Raw genomic sequence first — 21,603 nt, forward strand, 5'->3', positions numbered from 1 at the left:
CAGCAGCAGCTGGGAAATGCCACAGCATGGCTTTAACGTTGACTTCCAGCATTTGCTGGGATCAACACCTCACACTGGGTAAAACGAAAAACGCTGATGGGCGTCAGGCCCTGGGGATGCTGGCACGGGATGCTGCCTGCAGCCCTGCCTCCCTTGCCTGCTGCAGCTGGCCCCACTGTAGTGATCTCAGGTCTGGCACAACAGCAGTGTCAAAATGCGCGGTAGCATGGGATTAAACAGTTCGCATGCCCTTTGTCTGATACCCAGGGAGAGTGTTAGGGGAATGACAGAGGTTTTGAGGGAATGCCCCAAGGGAGCTGGGATGTGCTCAGGTTTTAAGTGCTCTGGAAAAAGTAGCAGAGTGCTTTGCTCTTCAGCAAAACAAAAAAATAAAAAAGGTACTTTTCTGCATTACACTTTCCTGCATCCTCCCTGCGCTGAGTGTCTGAGTTCATTTATGCAGCTATATTAACTTTCACCTCACCTTACGGTGGTGTTTCCTTCCCCTGCACACTTTTCCCTATGCACAACCCAGCATCCCCCAGCATGGCTGGCTCTATAGGGATGACTTGGATGTGCAGCAGTGGGATGGGGTCAGGAGAAGTCAGTCTTGTTCCTCCCCAACCACAGGGTGATTCTCATAGCAGTCTGTGACACCACACGGACCAGAACCACAGTAGGGTTGCTCAGCAGCTCCCCACGATGCTTCTGCTTGTCCAGGTCCTTCGAGGCCCTGCACAGCATCAGGGGGGCTGGAGTGCAGGGGTAGGGACCCCTATGGTTGTGTTAAAACCTTTGCCATCCTCACTGCCTGGGAAGGCAGCAGGCTGTGGTGTGGCTGCAGAAGGCTTTTGGCTGGCACTGGAAGGCAGCATGAGGTGTCTGGCACTGGTGGCTGGAGAACGTGTGAGCCAGGCGAGGCTTGCAGGCTCAGGAGCCAGAAAGCAAAGCAAAATGCATGGCTATGGATTACTTTTAAAAATATTGCCATGAGCATGATACCACTCATGAAAAATCTGTTGTGGGAGGCCCAAATGCTTGAGACCAGGTGCCAGTGCTGTGTGAGGCTGGATCGTGGTGCGGAGCAGCTCTGGAGAAGCAAATGCCCATGGAAATGTATAGGAGAAAGGGCTGTGGTGGGGTGCTCCTGTCCCAGTGAAGGGGAAAGGTCTGCCAAGGCCACCCAGAAAGGGACAGAAAGGTGCTGCCACCCTGGGAAGATACAGTCCTACCTCCCTGCTGGAGGTACAGAGCAGGTACAGGAGATGAAATGACCTGCTGCTCTCCACTTATTAAGAGAAAATGGTGTTTTCTGGCAGCACTACAGATCTGGCATCTTAATCCGTTAAACACTCTCAAAACATAAATCTGGAGGACATGATCAAAGCCCCTGGTGTGGGGAGAGGTTCTCCTCCCTCCAGCTGCCCTCTCCTGGGGTGGCAGAGCCCCAGTGCCCCACAGTCGGGTGGATGAGGATGGAGGTTCCCACTGCAGCATCAGTTTGTGGGGATGTTTGACTTGGTGATGTATCACTGAGCCCATCACTTCTGGCTCAGCTGGAGCAGGTCTGGAAGGAGAAACTGATTGTGATTTAAAGATGTCGGAATCAGGAAATCCATCATGTCCCTCGCTAATCTGCTGCTCTGATTAATTACCCTCACTATTAACTGCCTGTTACAAATATACACCTTATTTCCAACCAGAATTAGTCCCTGGGCATGGCTGTGCTGCACAATGATTCATGGAGGAGTGTGGAGGGGCTGCAGGTACGGACACAGACTACCATGCGTGTATGGCCACACCAGCAGGAATCTCTCATGACAGGCACCCCCAGAGCGGCTCTGCGAGAGGGCTGGGACCTCCACCCAAGGTCTCAGGGACAATGCAGGGGTGGTGGGGCTGCAGGGGGAGCAGAAGTGGGATGTGGAATGACACTGTGCCCCAGCTGCTTGTGGGAGCGTCCTTAGAAACCACTCATGGAGCAGCACCTAACGTACCGGTTCCCTTCCCACGCAGAAGGATCTTCCAGCAAATGCGCAGGAAGAGTCTTGCTCTGGCTCTGAACTGAATTGTGCAGTAAATTAAGCCTGATCTGCATGAAATTTCCTCCACATGTACGTTCCAGGGTGAAACTGGGAACAGGTTTTATCCAAATTCTCCTGTCTTTTTTCTTTAATTTTAAAAGTTAGAATCTCATGTAATTGCCTCTGTGCTCATGGAGAATAGGGGAATACTAAGAAACCCTCCAGTGGCTAATTGAATGCCTTATAAATGTTCCGACTGTAAGCAAAGTTCTCTATCTTACATTATAAAGATATTTAGGTCCAATTCTGTGCTAGGGTGATAATTTTATGAGGGATTTTCATATCTTTTGGATGCAATATGGAATGGATCATTACCTTTTTTTTACACTTAATTGCTTTTATCATCCAGAAATATTCAGCATTTAATGATAATAAAGCAATTCTGCTAAGGAGGGCAAACACCATATACCTTATTGCCTCATGGTGCTATAGTGCACAACTCCTCGGTACTGCATTTCTGTGTGTCCCCCTCCCCATTTGGCAGAAGGGCATGCTGAGGTCAGGGGAGCAGCACCTCACCCCAAATCACCTTTTGGCCAGGAGGGGAGAGCACTTTGATGTCCAGAGGCACAGGCCAGAGCCCCACAAAATGGGGAAATTTTCTCGGTTTCCCTAGCATCCACATTTCCTGGCTTCCCAGTGCCTTCCCTGCAGCAGCCAGCACACAGAGGATCCTTCTGCACTGCTGCATCCCAGTGCCAGGCTCAAAAAGGGGGTCAGGGGTGGTCTGCCTTGCTCCAGCCCATGGCAGGCACAGAATTTCTCTAGAATCAGCTGGTTTGTCTTGAACAAAGGAAATTTTTTGCTCTTTGGGCAGCCGGGTTGCCTGCCAGGCTGGGCTGGCACCTCTCTGCCAGATTTGCTACTTGGAGACAGGGATTCAAACCCAGGTTCAGATGTTTGCTTACTGTGTTGCCTGTAGCTTTCCAAGAATGCATTTTTCAATGACCTTCTACAGCTTTTAATTAAGAGCATTCACATAATTTATTAATTATTAATTATTTATTAACTCTTTATAGATGCAACAAACTCATTGCAGACATCAGTGGAGTCCTACTGATGCTTATAAGCTCATCAGCAGACATCGTAATTGATGGCTATGAGCAATCTGCTGACCTGTTTGGCCCTGCAACAATTGATTACCTATTCAGTAAAACATCCAGAAATCATTTATGAACCTTTTATAAACCATTTATAAGTGAGCAGGGACAGATTTATTCATTACTGTTCATGGGCTTGCAGCAGAGGGGCGAAGGGAGCCCTGAGCAGAGGCTCCAGCAGCCCAGCTCCAGGCAGCAGCATGTCCATGGGAAATGTGCCCAATGTCACAAGAAAACCTTCATCGCTCTACCCATTTTCCCAAATTACACAGGCTTCCTGCAGGCCTGGGGGTCAAGTGTCCTGACGGATGTGGGTCGTTCTCCCAAGGATCAGAAATTATGCAGAATGGAGAATTTTCTGCTATTTTGCGGAGTCAGGTAGTTTAGCTAAGTAGGGGCTGGCGAGAATCCAGTGGCAGCTCTTTAATACGCTGTTGGGCTAAACTTAGACTAGAGGATGAGCAGGCTTGTGTGTTGCTTTGCTTCTAGCAGGGTAGAATTAAATTATCCATCCCATTTTTCTTTGCATTAGTATGCAGGGGTATAGAGAGCCAAAGGCTGCAGCTGCCAGCAAAACCCCATCGGCTGCTGCGGTCTCTCAGGCGATGAGCTGATTCCTGGTTAAATTGGGGATGAAGCACGAGGCTCAGATTCAGGGCTTGCATCTGAACATGGATTGTTTAGGTGTGTGTTTTGTTGTGCCCTTTTTTTTTTTTCTCTCCAAACTAGATGAATTTCCAAGTGGATAATGACCAAAAAAATTACTTTCCCAGGGACTTTTCCTGGTGAGCACTGTCCAAAATGAGTCATGCTATTTCTTGCTGCAGAGTCCCAAAACACTCGCTGCCACTATGGGTTATCTCCAGCCCATGGAAATGGGTATCGGCTTGACACCGAGGGGCCTTCTCATCTCTGGGAGCTCACCATCACCAAACAGAAGTTGCAGATACAAGCTCCCCACATGTTGACAGAAAAAATGACACCTGTAATGGGATATTAGCATCTCCTATCACTTCAAACAGTCCATCTATAATCTCGCCTGCAGCGGATGCTGTCTAGCAAGACATGGGATAAGTGATGACTTCCTAGGAGCTGGTGTTTGGTGTAGCATGTCTATCAGCTAGCAGAAGGGGGACAGATGTGACCTCTGTTTGTTGTCAGAGGTTCATTCTTCCCTCTTATCTGCATTGTTTTTTTACTGAAGATGCTCAGCCAACGGCTATAGACCAAACTGTATATGAACTGGAGGGATGACTCCTGGCTCGGCAGAGAAGGGGATCCCAGCTTTAGCAGCAATCTGACAGCGGCAAATCTGCATGGTGATGAATGATCAGTTGTGTCTCTAGACGTTGCTTAAATTTACAGAAGGGGAATATTTATGCACATGTAATTCATTCAATGGAAATCTGTATGTAGTTGTTATTTACCTGTAAACCGGACTAATTCAGGGTTTGCACTGGGTGTGCCCTAATCAGTTTAGAGCTGGCCTGATGTCAAATTAGTGCAAGCCTGAATCTAGCCGTGCTCTCCCAATCCTGCCACTGCTCAGGGCCAGAGGCTTATACAGGGTATCCTGTAGGATGGAGCACACACAAACATCATGCAGAATGGCACTTGTATTTCAGCTCAGAGGAAAGAAAAGCCAGCTCTCCACAGTCTCTCCTACAAGTACACTTGAGCTATTTTGGAGTACGGCACGAATAAATCATCTTTCGATGAGAAGGGAACACAAAGATGCACCCAAAAAGCCATAGGTGGCTGAGCAGTCGTAAGAATACTCAAATCAGCATGCTCCTCATCCAGCTGTCCCAGGACCAGGGGTGATTTGGAGGGTCAGACGACCCACCACCCCAGTGAGGAAACAGGGCTGAGCACTGTGGGGGGCTGCACCTCCCCAGCTCACACTGCAGGCTAGAGCTGCCCTCATTTCTGGGGGGCAAAGAAGTAGAGGAGATGGGGAGTGTGTCCTACCCAGGCTGGTCCACTCCATTCCTGCAGCAGAACATCACATGGTTAGAAACACCCAACTGTCACTGTGGGGAAGGATGGCCAGCCACCAGCCCTAGCATGTCTCACAGAAGTAGGGTGATGGCTGTGACACACAAAGGTGGCTGGGAAGAGAAGGAGGTCAAGAAAGGGCTGTGGAGCTCCCAAGGTGGGAAGAAACCCCCCTAAAATTGAGCTGAAGAAAGATGCTGGGGGAAAGAGCCCAAAGAGCATCTCGCAGAAGCAGGGACGCATCCCTTCTGGCCAAGAGCTCCTCTGAGCTCTGTCCCCTCCCTGGGCCAGCACTCATCGTGGAGAGCAGCAGAGCAGGAGGAAGCTAATGGCACTAATGGCTGTCCCCAGGGAAGGAGCACGAGTGCTGCGGTACCAGCAAAGCACAGCCCAGGAGGCCACTCTCTCCTCTGGCAGGAGGCCACTGTTGAGTAAGCAGAAAGCTGAGCTAAGTGATGAACAACTCAAGCCATGCACTCATCAGCAGGGGGTCAGAGCTCCATAGGACACAGCACAAGGTGAAAGGAGGGTTCCATTGTCCCCAGATCCTACAGGGATGTGCTGGTGGTGGGCACTGCTTGGCTGAGGAGCTGGGCAGTGTGATTGGGGGGCAGCTCCATCCCAAAAGCACGGTTCCCCTTTGCTGACCACCCAAGGCCCAGCCATGGTGGGGAAGGAAGGCACCCCAGCACCACAAAAGAGGACACTGTCCCCCCAGACCGCTGTGCCTTCCCAGTGCACAGCAGGAGCAAACACAGTCCAGGCTGTTCACAGCAGCATTTGCCTTTTGTGCTCACTTGGTTCACCGAACCCTGAAATAGCAGAAATCATGTTGAAATCAGCCCCCAGGGTGACTGGAGCTATTCCATGCCTGGAAAGAGTAAGGAGCTGCTGCTGTTTCTTCTGGAAGAGCTCAGCTGCAGTGTTTTTTATGTCTGAAAGCCATTCCCCAGCTGCACAGACCTGGGTCCTCTCGTTTTCAGGGTTGGAACATTCAGCAGCTGCTTTTGTGGTGAGATAATCTTTGCCTGATGCCTGCTGCCGTGCTCCCTGACTCCAAGCCTGCTCCACCAGGGTGAGAGGGGCCGGGCAGGCACCAGCCAAAGACCAGGGGCTGCGAGGACCCCTCTCTCAATTGCACATTCCTGCTGCATCCCTCAGACAACAGACATTTGTGATCTACTGTCCAGTGTTTGGCCTCAGTGCTCATACCCAGCCCCTCCAGGCTGCCTATGCCCAGAGAGCGGTGGCTGCACAGGATGTGGGGACATCCCTGCGGGCAGGAGCTGAGCACGGTGGCAGCTTCCCAGTGCTGCTGCAGCAGATGTTAGCTGCTACCTGCTTACATGGGAATTAACTACTCAAGAGTGGGAGGTGGCTTGTTTCATGCAAATATGTAAATACAAGGAAGCATTGTTGTAATGCACAGGACCCCAAAGCAGACAAGCACACTCAGATTTCTAGTGGTGGAGGGTCCCCCCACATCCTCCTGCACTAAGAGGTGGGCTGCCAGGAATCCTAGTGAGAAACAGGTGCCTAATGAGGCAAATCAGGAAGGAGGGGGGGGCTGTGGCCATGGGAAACCTTGTGGAAGGGTGATGGTGGTGAAAGGTAAGGCTGAGCAAGGGTGAGAGAGGGAAAACGGTCATGCAAAAATCAGCGCAGGTTTCAGAATGCAAATTAAAATATTAAAAGCTGATTGCAAGTGCTCCCGCTGTGCCTCTGCAGCCCGGTGAGCTTTCTGCCAGCTCAGCAGTGACCCAGGCTGCAGCACCCCCCAGCCCCCAGCAATCTCATTGCTTGCTTAGGTCTTCATCATTGCCCATTTTGAACAGGAGGGATGCCTGTGTGCTGCTCTGCAATCACTGATTTTCTGGTGCCTCTTAGAGTTGAGAATTCAGTGAGAAATACTTGCTAGAAAGAGGCATTTACCACATTTCATGTTTTCCCTGAAAAACTAGGAGATTTCTGATCCACACTTTACTGCCACTTCCCCAGGGATGAGCTTCCCTTCCACACGGGGAGAAGCAGCAAAGGTGCATGATGGCTCAGTGGCCATTAGTGGATAGAGAGAGGTTTTATTGCTCTTGCCTTTGTCTGACATTACTTGGGAATGAGGTCTGTATCCTCTTTTCCTGGAACTGTGTTTTCTAGCAAATTGCACAACATGGTGTTTTTCTTCTTTATTGTTCCTGAAAAGTCCAAAGAGTTTGCTGGTTTAAAGTCAATCTAAAGTTAGCAGCAGAGGGGAGGGGTGGAGAAGGAGAAGGGTAAAATAACCCCAGAGAGAAAGGACATCTTTCTGAGGCTGAACAAAGCATCTCAGATTGACTCCTGCTCATTCTTTCCAGATTTTTATTTTGCTCAAAAACCCAAGTCAAAATAATTAAATGGTGGTCAAACAGAAATGATTTATATTGGATTTTCAGCCTGTCTGCTAGACCAAAACTAACAAGTCATTCAAACACACCTTATGGAGACATGGCCCAAGGAGGAGCTCTCCCTGTCCTGCCCTGGTGATGTCCCCATCCCGCCCACGCTCCCCTGCATGCAGCTGCCACAATTTTTGGGTGCCCAGGGACGATGTGGCATGGGGAAAGCTGCACACCCGGGCAGGACAAGCCTGGAAGTGATGCACGATGTTAATTAACGGTTGGGACAGCGTGAGTTTGATGTTGTGATGTGGAGCTGCCTAATGTAGTCACCACAGCGGGCTGATGCGGCTGTTGCTGCATCCCGCCTGCGAGACGTGGCGTTGGCCACCGTGCATTTGCTTGGCTGTGATCAGCAGATGAGAGCTTTCCATACGCATTTTGATTTAAAGTGTGAAAAAAGAGAATGAGAAATCAGTCCTTTCTGAGCACAATTGGAAAGAAACAACTACAGAAGTTGACAATTTGGGGCAAAGCTCCCTTCCTAAAAGTTTTTTCTAGATTAGCCATTTTCGGTCAGTCTCAGTCTCTCATCCTCTGAATATCCCTTGTCCCTCCCATTTCACAGGGGGTAGAAAAACAGTTAGCAGTTCCCCACTCCTAAAGAACATCTTTCAGCAGCTGGCCAAGCTGCAAAATGGATTAGCTTTGCCTTACAGCTCTGTACACAACAGTTTTCAGGCTTGCACAGAACTCACATGGCCTTTCCAAGCAAAACATTTCCTGTGAAGCCTCTTCTGGGCATACTAGGAGACAGAAAGGAGAACTCTGGCAGCAGCATGCTGAAGAACACCAGGCAGGTGGGAGATCTGCTGTCACAGACAAAGCTAGCACTGAACTTGGGTAGGTCACGCTTTCCCGTCCTCAGAAATGAGGAGGCGAGGAGTCATTGTGGAGCCCAGACCTAGGGTTGAGGAGGTGGGGAGAGACCTTGGGCAAGTGTCTTCTCCATCCCCAGGCAACTGGGGTCATGGGCACAGTGGCAGGTCCCAGCCTGTGGCCAGCTGGCCCGAAGGACAGCACTGACACTCTCAGACAGAGGTTAATTCAGCCCTAACGATGTGTAAGGACAAGGCAAGCGCTACCTCCAGGGACGCTGTGTCCAAGCGCTTCAGCCTGCTTTCTTCCCTTGCGCAAGCACGGGCTTTTCAGCCTGCCAGCTCTCACTTCTCCAGGGGACCTGATCCAACCACATCCCTCCTGGCAGGAGCTAAATTGCTCTTTTTATGGTAGGAATTAGCTCCCATCGCTGGCTCTGGTTGCACTGTCCCATGCAGGATGTGGCTGGGAAGCGGGTGCATGGACGGCACAGCCTTAGAGGGGATGGGAGGGTGGCCTCTGCCCTCCACCCCCCGGGCAAGCGATGGCCTCAACCCCGGGGATATTTAATGCCAGTGCAGATGCCAACACCACAGGCCATGCAGACTCAGCCAGTCATTTTGTGGCCAAAGCACATTCATCATGCACTCCCCTCCCCTCCTTCCTTCCCTCCCTCTGCAGAGATACCCAAATAGCAAGAGCCTGCTTTTGAGGCTGGAAGTCAGGTTTAGAATTTTAATGATATCCTGTATCCCACAGCCTTTCATTTGGGGAGAAACCACTCTAAATGACCCATTTTTCTTAGTATAATGATAATCATTACCAAGAGTAAAGGGAGCTCTGAGGCTGGGGACAAATGCAGTCACGGAGTACATTGGGTGGCTGATTCTGACTGGCAAAACGCTACAGAGAGAAATAAACCTTTTGTACTTAGAAAGAATGTAAAGATGTCTTTAAACATGCATGTAAATTTGTAACAAATAAGTCACCGTGGCTTGAAATGGGAAGCAAGTGAGAGCAGCCATAAATATTTTATCTCTTTGGCAATGAGCTCCAGCAAGCAAATTGTCACATCCTTCTGGGGCAGAGGATGCTTGCTCTTGCTCTCGAACAGGGAAGCCATAGCACCTCCCAGTTTCCATGCAGTCTCCATGCTGAGCACCTTCCTCCCCTGGGACCGGCAGCAAGAGTTCCAGGAGCATCCCCATTACTGGGGTTGGGGCTCCTGCCCCTGCCCACCCCCCTTCCCAGCTCACAGCTCTTTGGAGCACAGATCCACAACTAGAATTGATGACTTTATTATTATTATTATTAGGTTTGTTTTTTTTAATGAAGAGAGTTTTTTTTTCAGAGGGAAAGAGTTTTCATTATCAAAGAAAGCCTGAAAAACCAACAGCTCATGCAAATGAACAGCTAAATCCAAACAGGCCCCAGGCCAGACAAGCAGCCTACACCTCCTGCATGGTGGAGTGCTGCCTAACACACAGCTCAGACACCCGCAGGGGCCCCTTACAGCGTTTGGTTGGGCCACTGGTGGTCTGAGTTGCACAAGGTGTATGGGAGCATCCCCAGCTGGCCGACACAGCAGCATGGATGCAAAAGAGAGGTTACTAGAGATCCTGACTGAGATATACAGGTTGTTACATCAAATCTCTCAGCACACGCTCACTCCAGCCACCCCAACCCCTTCCTGGCTGCAGCAGCTCCCAGCACCTCTCAGGTCTGGCTCCAGGTGGATTGGAGCATCACTGTGTCACTGCCTTGGAGGCAGGAGGAGCACCTTGGGGAGGGCAGCACTGTAGAAACACAAATCCCCAGGCCTTCATCAGACGTGCTCCTGGAAGCTGAGATCAGGGCATTTGCAGCCATGGCTCTTAGCCTCCAAGCTCTGCTGAGAGGTGACCCTGCAGCCACTGAAGCCAGGGATCAGAAGATGCTCCATGGAGCAGAGCCACCATCCTGCCCCTATGCTTCCAGGTACTGGAGCAAATTTGGGGAACTCGGCTTGGTCACAACTCTCTGTGCAACCTTGGAAGTCCTTCACCTTTAGAGCAGGAATCAAAGCTCAGCTGCTTGCTGGAGATGGCGTTAGGCTGAACACACCGCAGACTCATGAGTGCTGCATGAGGGTATAAACAGAGGTGCTGTAGAGAGTTGTCTCTGAGATGAAACACAAGGCACCTCTTCTAGTGTCCACACTTCAGTCTAGAAGTCATTAGCTGCCTCTGGCAATGGTGTTCAAGCATCTAAATAATTCAATGAGGTGCGACCCAAGGAAAACCTGTAAACAAATAATTGATTGTGAGAGCAAGTTCTGATCCCAGGTAATTGCTCTCTTCTGGAATAGCCTGCAGCAGCCCCTTGGCCTGGCTCATATGCCAAGGATGTAGCTGGTTAGGTCTGTGAGTGATATAAGATGCCTGGCCTCTGGATGCTGGAATTAAATTAGACACCAGCAAGACAGATTTTATTAGATTTATTAGATGGCTGGTAGAAGAAAGGCTGGAAACCAGAAGAGAAATGTCTCCCTGGCGACCCCTGGGCTGGCATTATTTTTCTTGCACTGCCTCAAGATGGGTGCAATGTTTATTTCCCAAGTGATGTCAGAGCAGCAGCCACCACTGTTGCCACCATGCCAGAGGCTGGGCCATGCACAGCATTGGGAGGGTGACCCTGAGCTTGGTGTCTATGCAGAGGGACAACCGCATCTGCCTGTCATCCTCCTGAGCCTAACAAGCATCACGGCACACTGTCCTGCAGAACACATGTTCCAGAAGGATCTGACAGTGGCTTGGACTTAAATGATAGAAAAAAAATGTAGGGCAGAGTCCACGGAGGCCCATCTCCAGCTCTGTGGCACCAACAACCCCCTACCATGACTCACCCATGATTTAAGACCAGACAAGTTAATAGCTGTCTGCTGGACAATGTGCCACTGGGAGTTCTTGTCCTGCTAAGATTTCATGATGACCAGCGGTGAGCTATTGCCATCAATAATTAACATTGGAGCAGCCTTGCCAAAATAAATCAGCCAAGTGTGTGGCAAGGCAAAGGTCCCTTGATTTTGCAGATCACCTGCCAGTTTGTTCTTGTTTGTTGTCTCTGTGTTGCTGAGGTTTGAGGTGAGCTTTGCTGCACTTGAACTTGGCAAAAAAAACCCATTATGTTCTTGGTGAAGCTGTTACTGGGGTACATCCATGCTGTGCTCCCTGCTCACAAGTCTTGGGGAGAAAAGTAGCCAAAGTGTCTTCTTGTCTCATGGTTAAATGGTTCAGCTGCAAGTGCAACACACTGAGCAGCTCCACACCATTCCTCAGAAACCCCATCTCCCCCGGCAGGGCAGGTGGCTGCCTTGGACCTGAGTGAGCAGCAGCATGCCAGGTGTCATCAGAGGATGAGACCTGTTGTCACAGGAGAGGCTCTGTCTCAGGAAGGTGTCCTCTGAGGAACAGATGAGGAATAAACCCTGAGAGAGGCAGCCACACAACTAATGTCAGCAACACCATCTCAGGGTGGTTTGGGAAAACAGACCACAGCAAAATTACCCCAGGGATTAAGTGGATCCCTCTCACAAGAAGGGGAGAGTTCCTCAGCGAGGTTTGGAGGCAGCATTGCACGCAGCTCGGGTACATGGCAGGGAAAGGGCAGCTTTGCCAGGCTCAGCAGGAGCCACCAGACATGCTCTCCTTTTATCACCATCACTGTGCTCTCCAGTGGCCAGCAGCTGCCTTGCGTTAATTAAGAATAGAACAATCACTCTTAATCTGAGGCCAAACTGATGGCAGCAGACTGCCCGGCTCATCCCACTGCCACCAACCACGTGCTCAGGACACAGAGGGAATAGCAGTGGCATAATTTTCTCTCTGCTTGCTGCCCAGCTGTAATGTGCCACCACAGCCTGGCAGCCTGAACAAGCCCAGGGCAGGTCCCAGGGAGGGCAAGATGACCCTTGCTTTGTGCAGGAACTGTATCTTGGGGCTGGCAGATGAGCTACTTGTCCTCACAAAGTGCCTCCCCACCTACACGATGCTGAAGCTGACTCCTCTCCTCGAACAGAGAGACAAGGGGGGAGCTTTCCCCTGGCAGCAGAACACACACAGTCATTTTTGCTGTCCTTCCACCCTAGGACAGAGCTTCCTAAAGAGCTGGCACAACACCTCCCTAAAACAATTGAGTGCAGAAAGTGCTCAATACCTTCAGCATCAAGCAACAGGGGTCTCCAGGATTGCAGCAGTCAGACCCTTCTGTCTTTCCAGCTCTTATCTTTTGAGCTTGCTCTGCTTTGTATGCATCAGCCTCTTGTCACCCACAGCTTCTCCTTCTGCTACGTGGGTGAGGGAGGAGGTAAGAGGACAGGTCCCTCACCTACTGCCTCCAAGTCTGGCCCAAGGTCAGGGAAAACAACTTTTTTTTTTTTTTTTTTTTTTTTTAAGTAGATGCCTGCAGAGCTCAGATTTGGCTTTCCTATGAGATTTCCAGAATTCTGCCTTAGAGCCCTCAACAGCTCCTTCCCCTGCAAGCTTTTAGCACCAGGAAACTCCTAGCACTCTCCTATTTATAGCTTCACGCACCAGCCTCCACTTTCTGTTAATTAGCTGATTCCACTCAATCGCATGTGGATGAGGTGAGGGGCAGCCAGAGCCTCTGGGGCACCTGACGCTGCCAAAGCAGATTTGGGAGCACTTGGTGGCCTGGGTGAAGGTGCGGGGACCAGCTCTCCCAGGAAAATTTGTGCATCCCTGGGAGAGTGAGGACAAGGATGAACAAGAGCAGGAAGCCTTTCCATCTTTCAGCTGTGGGGATTTCCAGCAGACAGTGGGGCAAAATGTCCATGTGAGGACTGTGCACTGGTTCCATATTTTCCTTTCCCCCAATACTGATAACCTGAGGTTATGTGAGGACCTAGCAGTGATTCACACACAAAAGTAGAGCCTCACGCTACTGAAATCAGATCCAAATTTTACACTCCTGGCCTGGGCTGGTGCTGGTGTTTGCATTTGTGTCTGTTTGTAGCACAGAAAAAAACAAAGCTCTGGGGCTTTTCTTGCAAGTGAAACTTGTTGACCAGTTTGGTTTGACCTCTCTATCTAGGAAGGTGCTAGCAGAGGTCCAAGTTGGTCGTGTTTTGGTGTATTTTAGTTAGATGACTTGTGCAAATGCAAGTTACAGGTGCACTGTCAGCCCTGCGGTGCCTGCGGTGCCTGCAGTCCCACACACTGAGTGCCTGGTCACCTCTGTGATGTGCTTCGTCCCCAGCATAGGGATGACCTGGCTTCTTCAGAAAAAAACAAACAAACAAAATAGTTTCCCAGATGGGGCAGATCCTGCTTGGGGAACTGGCAGTGTCGTGGGTAACCTGGCTAGAGGACCAGTGAGGGAGTTGGTTACGTCTACTGACAGCACATTGCAGGTGGGGTGAGTGGGAGCATGCTGGAGGAAACAGTCTAATTCCAACAGGGTCTTGCAAAAGTGGAGAAACAGCCTGGAATACAAACAAACAAACAAAAAACAAAACCAAACCCAACCAAAACAAAAAAAAACAAACGCATGGGTGTAGCATGGGTATAGTTGGTAGTTGGGTCATATTCTCCTGGCAAAGGGAGGTCAAATCACAGCTGGGAGAGCCAGTGCTGGGTGCAGTGTTTGCAGGGGCACCAGGGTGGGAGGGCAGTGAGACAGGGAAGATGCTGATGGGCTTGGACAGAGGAACAGCAGTTCCTCTAAAGGAACTGCAGTTTTTGCTGGGAAAAGGGTAAATTGTTTTGGTAGTGTCAAAACATAGTATTATAATTTTAACATTTTATGTACAAATCAAAATGAATCATTTAACTTCTCTAAATGGTATGTTTAAACACCCAAAATGCCTGAAAAGCCTTTTTTTTTAAATTATTTTTTGACACGTCTGTCGAATATCATCAAACTTAGTGTGCTTGTGAATGGGGAGATGTTCCTGGCAGCTCCAGCCAGCTGCATCAGCAGCAGAGCCCTGGCAGAATGGCCACAGGGGACAGGGCTGCGAACACAAAAGGCCATCCACTCCACGCAGGGCTCTGCTTTGGGCAAGCAGCAGTTCCCCACTCCATCACAAAATGATGTGATTGACAGGGTGGTTTTATTTTTTTCCTACTGAGGCAACAGGTCTGATACTTTCTGCTTGGGTTTCTTTTTGGGAAAGTGGGGAGAAATTAACCACCTGAGGGAAATGAGGCGTTTGCAGGGTGAGAGCATGGTGGATGGATTCATGGTGTATGCAGGAGATGGTATCGCCTGCCAGCCCTGCTGCACTGGTTATTTTGGGCAGGCTCTGGGAACAGTTTGCAGCTCTTTCCCGGTTTTGCCATGCCTACATTGGTAAATTATCTGTAATCATTAGCAAGTGGGCTGTTTCCTCTTTCAGACACAATTAGTGGGCATAGTCCGGAAAAATCTTCCGCAATCTCATTTCCTTCACAGGATGCACTTGAGATGCCGGTACTGCCTCGGAGCAAGCAGGAGGGCGCAGAAGCACCTTCCCCATTCCCCAGGGTATGAGCATTCCCCTCAGCAATGCTCCCCCTCCATCAGTGCCCAGGGAATGCCCTGGTGGGACAAGTGAAATCCCAGCGTGTAGGTCAGCGGAGGCAGAACGAGACGCCCACCGGCATTGATTTTCAGCAAGGTGACGCAGGAACACGCAATGGCATGGCAATTACGTGATTTATAGTTCCTCAGTCAGAGGAGAATTTGCTCTCCTTGTAAATCCCATCCTTATGTGGTGCACAGAGCTCACAAATTATTCAGTGGGTCATAAAAAGCGTAAGCAATTAACAGCCGCGTCCCAGCCCCGACCTCTGCTGAGAGCAGGTCACTTGGCTGTTATTCGGTTGCTCCCTGAAGCACAGCTGGCTGCCGGGGAGCGGTGCCATTACCCAGGTGGCTCTGCCACAGCCAGCTTTCGGTCCTCACAAAAGGTGGCTCTGCCCATCACCATGTCCTGCCCCACGCTGGACAGAGCTGTGACACAGGGCACGGCAGGCACTGGGGAAAGGGCTTTGTGGAGCAGCAGCTCTTCAGAGGGCTGAAGGACTAAGTGAAGGGGAGCTTTGGATTTACACTCAGCAAAGCTGGAATAAATCAAAGCAATTAAAGTGCAAATGAAGCTTTAAGCAGCACAGCATCCTAACTACCTGGGAAGTGCATTGTGTATACTTTTGCCTTGTTCACTCCCTCTTTTATTTATAGACAGAATTCAAATCACTTAAATAATTTAAACTAATTTGCCAGGTAGAGCCAGGGTTCAGAAGCACCTGTTGGCATTAATGAGGCTGTGTTTTGACAGTGGCTCCAGAAACCCTCCAGGTTTGCCTGCAGCCACTTGCTCCCCACACCTTGGAGATGGGGTTTGCATGGGTGTGGGGGATGCCAGCAGCTCACTGTGGTGCCTGGTGCCATCCAGGTGATGCTGGACATGGGCAGCAAGCAGAGGCAGGAGAGGATGTGGGAGGGCACTGGTGATGGGTGGCTGTGGGTTGCAGACACCAGTAACGGCAGAGCTAGCGGCAATTAATCACACTGCAATGAGCCACCGGTGTAATGGTTGGGAGCACACTAATTTTCTTCCAAACTACCTAGTGTAGCAAAGGCTGTGACCACACGTCCTCACGTAACCACAGGTTCTTTATAGCAGCTGGGAGGGCTGGGAAAAACAGGCGAAAGACCGAGAAATAACTCCACAGCCAGAGCAGAGGCATCAGAGTAATAAGAGCAGGGGCTGGCTTGCTCCAAACAGAGCTGTTTGCATAGAATAGTGGTAGATGACAATATGTGATTATGGATAGAATTTTGTCCTGGTGAGGAGGCCCATAGTTGCCAAGATAGAAGCATCGCTGCAATGCCTGCTCATGGGAGCCCTGGCACTGAGCAGGATGCAAAGCCTGCTAGATTGCTTCCCATAGGAAGGCTCCAATCTGGCTTGCTGGCATCTGTAACACTCCGAGCTCATCATGTTCAGGTGAGCTGCCTTTTATTTATAAGAATTGCTGCAGAAAGAAAAATTTTGTGAATACTTGTCTAAACAAATATTTGCCTCAGATATGCTCTTGTGGCTATCTGACATGCTCCTTTTCTTGTTTATATCCAGGAAGTTTCTCAAGTGGTTTCTGCATGTACTGTCAAATACAGTCATTTAAAAATTATGAACCAGGATTTCCCAGGGTAAAGATTGGTTAGAAACTAGCTGGTTTTTTAAATAGTCCTCTGAGAAGAGTTTTACATTCCCCATCCATGGAAGGATGGTCACACATCACTCCAGCTGCCAAGATCTATTCCACAGATAGGCAGAGACCTCCGTATTTCTAAATAGCACTGGGGCTGCAAGAGGTGGGGAAAGTACCAGCTGTTGCACAGCTCAAAAAGAATAAGATCTTGCGCTGCAGCAAATGCTTGGAAACTATTTGCAAAAGGCAAGAGAGGTGCTTGCCCTGGGTAATATAGGATTTAACCTGAGAGAAAGCAGCGCTTGAGTCCTGTGATTCAGCTCTGCCCCACGATCCTGTTCCTCTGCTCTGAAAGGTCACTGTAACAAATGCACATGTTTATCAAATCCATCCCAAGCTGCTGCGAGTTGTTCAGGAGCGGACAAGAGGGAAGAATCCACCGTTTGAACATGTTTTTTGCAGAAAACAGTCTGCTCAGCGCTGGTGGTAAAAGGCTTGTTTGCTGCTGTTGTAAACAGTGTGAATTAATATTGCCCGGTGCCCTGGGTAGGCATCGAGAGGCAGGGTAGGGTTTTTCTGAGTGTTTTCATGTAGGCGTGAGGACAGCTTGGGCTGGGAGCGTCTACCTTCCCTGGCTTCCCAGACCACACATGTAATGCAGAGAGGGAGAAGGACATGATTTACCAGCAAGCTGCTTCCTAACCTTAACGTGCTGTGATGCACCCACTGCCCTTTAAATAATCGCTGTCTTTTGAAGGCATAAATACTTCAGAGGGAAAGAAAAAAGAACACCATTCCCTCCTGAAAGACCTAATTTATCTGGAATTATCCATCCTTGGCTATAAATCCCCTGTAAAACTTGGCACAAGTTTAAAAGCAGTTACAGCAAAGACTGTATATTTTTATCCGAAACCTCAAGAAAGAACAAATTCAAGTGCTAAACGGCAGATACAAAGCATGGTGGGAGCAGGGCTGTGGTGAGTGCCTTACCAGGGTAGCACCGTTTAGGGGTCCTCATTAATCCTCTTGGGCTTTTGAGTTTCTTTCTGAGCAACTCCTGCCTGAGAAATTATTTTAACGTGCCAGTTTTCCCAGCTGTGCCTGAGTCTAGCAGTGGGCTCAGAAGAGCAATGTGGGGGTCCTGGGAGCAGGTTTTAAGTTCACTGCTAAGGTTTGCTGAGCACCATGTCTCACCTGCCATGTCCTTTGGGAACCAGGGCACAGGTACCCTCATCCCTGGTGTCCACCTGCTCAGGCACATGTCAGATCTGGCTCTGAGTAATCTGGCTTCCCACTTTTTCTTCTTTGTTGTTCTTCTTCCCCCGAAGCAGGAGAGAATCCATCTTTTATTTAAATGAGGTCTCATAAACATAAGCAGCTGCAATACACTTGCCTGTGCAAAGTAGAGCAGGTTTTCAATGTCTAATGCTTGTTCTCTGCTCTCTTTTCCAGGGATGGAGGGATGCATGTGCAGCTGGGAGCAGAAGGAGCACAGCACAGCCCTGTGGGGATAGGTGTGAAGGTGGTTCTTCGTGAGGACTCAGCAGGACCCCCACAAATCCCAGAGGAACGCAGGGTGTCACTGGGGAGAGGAGAACTCCCCTCCCTGCTGCCCAGTTGCCTCCTGCCTTTCCAGAGATCTGTGCCAGGATTTGGGGCTCAGCCCCCGAAGGTGCATTAGTGCTATAGGATCACCGGAGACCCTGACAGTGATGGGGGACCTACCACGGAGGAGAGACATCCCTCGAGGAGGCCGTGCACCTCTGTGAACCCTGGCTGCTGGTGGCAGAGGCTGCCTGGGGCTGGGGGCAGAGCTGTGGTGCCTTCAGGGCACAGCCAGCAAAGGGCCAAGAGCTGGGGACAGCTCCTCTGGGGACCTCTTCCTGGGACAACCTAGGTCCCCAGGCTTGCCGTGGATGTCCCCTTGTCCCTCGCTGGCAGGACTGCTCCCCTAGTGCCAGCACAGAGGGAGGGACACTCGTCTCACCATGGTGCTGCCGCCGCCCGACAAACGCCACGTCTGTCTGACCACCATCGTCATCATGACCAGCATGGCCTTCATGGACGCCTACCTGGTGGAGCAGAACCAGGGTCCCCGCAAAATTGGTGTCTGCATCATTGTACTGGTGGGGGACATCTGCTTCCTCATCGTGCTACGCTACGTGGCAGTGTGGGTGGGGGCGGAGGTGAAGACAGCCAAGCGGGGCTATGCCATGATTCTGTGGTTCCTCTACATCTTTGTGCTGGAGATCAAGCTGTACTTCATCTTTCAGAATTACAAAGCGGACAAGAAGAACCTGGAGACAGTGGCCAGGAAAGCCCTGACCCTGCTTCTCTCTATCTGTGTGCCAGGGCTCTACCTGGTGCTGGTGGCCTTGGACAGCATGGAGTACATACGGACCTTTCGGAAGAAAGAGGACTTGCGGGGACGCCTCTTCTGGGTGGCCCTCGACCTGCTGGATATCTTGGACATCCAGGCCAACCTCTGGGAGCCGCACAGGACTGGCCTGCCCATCTGGGCAGAGGGGCTCATGTTCTTCTACTGCTACATACTCCTCCTGATCCTGCCTTGCGTGTCCCTCAGTGAGATCAGCATGCAAGGGGAGCACATTGCCCCGCAAAAAATGATGCTCTACCCCGTCCTCAGCCTGGTCACCATTAACATCGTCACCATCTTCATCCGGGCCATCAACATGATCTTGTTCCAGGACAGCAGGGTCTCCACCATCTTTATTGGCAAAAACATCATAGCGATCGCCACCAAGGCATGCACCTTCCTTGAGTACAAGAGGCAGGTGAAGGAGTTCCCCCAGAACGCCATTGCCCTGGAGCTCCAGCAGAACTCCCTCTCCCACAACCAAACCATCCACAGTGCACAGGGCATCCCCCATGAGCCGTCGCCCACCAGTGAGATCCTGGACACATGAGGAATGACCCCCAGCCAGTGTCGGTTCAGACAGCCTCGTGCCGAGCAGAGCAGGGATGCTGCTTCCCTGCTGCACGGGGCGAGCACGATGGACAAATCCTGGCAGCGAGGGCTCTTCTAGGCACAAAACACCAACCATGTTTTGATTGAGCTATGGAGTGTCCCCTAGACGTCTTCATCTCAGGTATAACCCTAGGAGTCCTCCAGACAAACCAAATTAACGTGCAAAGGACCTGAACCAGCTAACCCTCTCCCTCCTTCCTACCACCTTGTCCCCTCCCGAGCAAAGACCACTATGGTTGCAATGTCCCTTTTTACTCCTTGAGCACCTCACCTTTACTCCAAGCCTGGAACGAAGATTTTGTTACTGGAGACCTTTTTATGGAGTGGGGACAGGGCTGTATGGGTTGAGGGGGAGGGTGGGAGATTTGAACCAGTAAACCCTGTGATTGTAGGTGTCTCTTATCTCCAATGGTTGTGTTTACAGTTTCCTATTTATATCAGCTCCCAGGGGCTCCTGGGCTGCCCTGGGGGCCGGTGTCCTTGCAGTGGATGAGAGCAGCAAGCCCTGCAGTGGGGAGTGGGACTGGAGGCCAGCATGGGCCCCCGACCCCAGGACAGGGGGGGACTGCACCCCCACCAGCGCACTGCGCCGACTCTGCTGGCAGCAATATTTGACAACCTAAAGCTAATCAAATGCTGGTGTTTTACGTATTTCATTCACTTCAACGACTCAGCACAATATTTCTATTTTTAGAAGGGTCTCTCTTGCTCTCTCCCTGCCTGCAGCCGCTGGTGCGGCCCCCACGGGCACTGCCGCAGGCAGGCACAGACACCCAGGACAGCTTAGGCGTAAGAATGGCAATGATGCACTTCACTCCGGCATCGAGTGTTTATAAAGAGGGCTGCTTTCCACAGCTACTATATTTTTAAAATAAAATATTAAAAAAGAAAAAAAAAGAACCAACAAACAACCCAAAAAAGGGCCGGGAAGGACGTGCTGCCCCGGCAGGTGGCCGGGCTCAGGGCTGGGCAGGGGGCTCCCCTGCTGATGTGTGCAGTGGCAAGGGGCTTAGCCGGCCGTGGGCAGTGGGAGGCAAGCGCCAGCTGGACAATAAAAGCCCCTTGAGAGCAATGGCTTCTCGTGGTCTCCTTTCTGCCAGTGTGGGGAGGGATGGGGGCAGCTCCCACATGGCCCAAATCACTTGTCTCCTCCTATATCCACCTTGCTGCCCCAAGTGCTGTGCCAAGGTGCTGTGCCCTGCGAGTAAGTTGTTTTTCCAGCTCAAAGGCTGCCACTGGGGTTTGGGCACATCTCAGCTGCCTGGGGGGAGGCACAGGGGAGATAAGCAGAAAAACTGCATCTCAAACACGCTGAAATGGGATATTTTTGCTTTTTCTAAACCAAACATTTCATTTTGAGTACACAGGAATAAAATGCCTGATGCTGTTTATGTTTCCGTTCCTCATTTTCTCCTGTCTCCACTCACCAAATTTGACATAAATCCACAAAACCATTTTAGTCTCCATCTTTTCAGCCCATCATGATCTGTCCAAAACATTTCACCCAGCCCTGATCCAGTCTTCCAAATTTAGGACCAGGCAATCACAGCCCTGCTTGGTCACCCTGTCACCCAGGCATGACTTTGTGGGCTTTCTCTGCTGGGAATAAATACACTGAGAAATAAAAAGATATCTTTGCCAACAAAAGTGAGTTTGCAATAGATTTAGCCAGCTGGAAAAGTTTCTTCCTCCTTTCCCTCAGAGAACATGATAGGAAGAAGGCAGGTGATTCAAAAGGTATTAGCAGAAATTAATTAAATGGCTAAATTATTCTGGAATACCTATGGAATTACATATTACATCTCTACTGATGCCATTAAAATACACGCGATTAACATCAGTACAATTAACTCCCAAGTATCTAATAACATCCTGCCACTCTTCTAGGTAATTAATTTATGAGCCTTTGTTTTACAGCTCTTCCCCAGAGCTGAGCGGAGGGAATCCTGCAGGCACTGGCACCGCGGTGCTGCCGGCTCCGGCACC

The 21,603-nt window shown here is 50.3% G+C and overlaps 1 protein-coding gene across 1 annotated transcript in view; it reads left to right on the plus strand.

The window, feature by feature from the left end:
* The window catches only part of TMEM121 (transmembrane protein 121), a 34,792-nt gene extending 13,784 nt beyond the window's left edge, over positions 1–21,008 (plus strand). Inside the window, exon 2 of the mRNA XM_065842709.2 lies at positions 18,081–21,008. Within this exon, the coding sequence (XP_065698781.1) occupies positions 18,617–19,555 (939 nt within the window). The 5' untranslated portion in view covers positions 18,081–18,616 and the 3' untranslated portion in view covers positions 19,556–21,008. The remainder of the gene's footprint in view (positions 1–18,080) is intronic.
* The last annotated feature ends 595 nt before the right edge of the window (positions 21,009–21,603 follow it).

The sequence above is a fragment of the Patagioenas fasciata genome, chromosome 6 (genome assembly GCF_037038585.1).
Source record: "Patagioenas fasciata isolate bPatFas1 chromosome 6, bPatFas1.hap1, whole genome shotgun sequence".
Lineage (NCBI taxonomy): Eukaryota > Metazoa > Chordata > Aves > Columbiformes > Columbidae > Patagioenas > Patagioenas fasciata.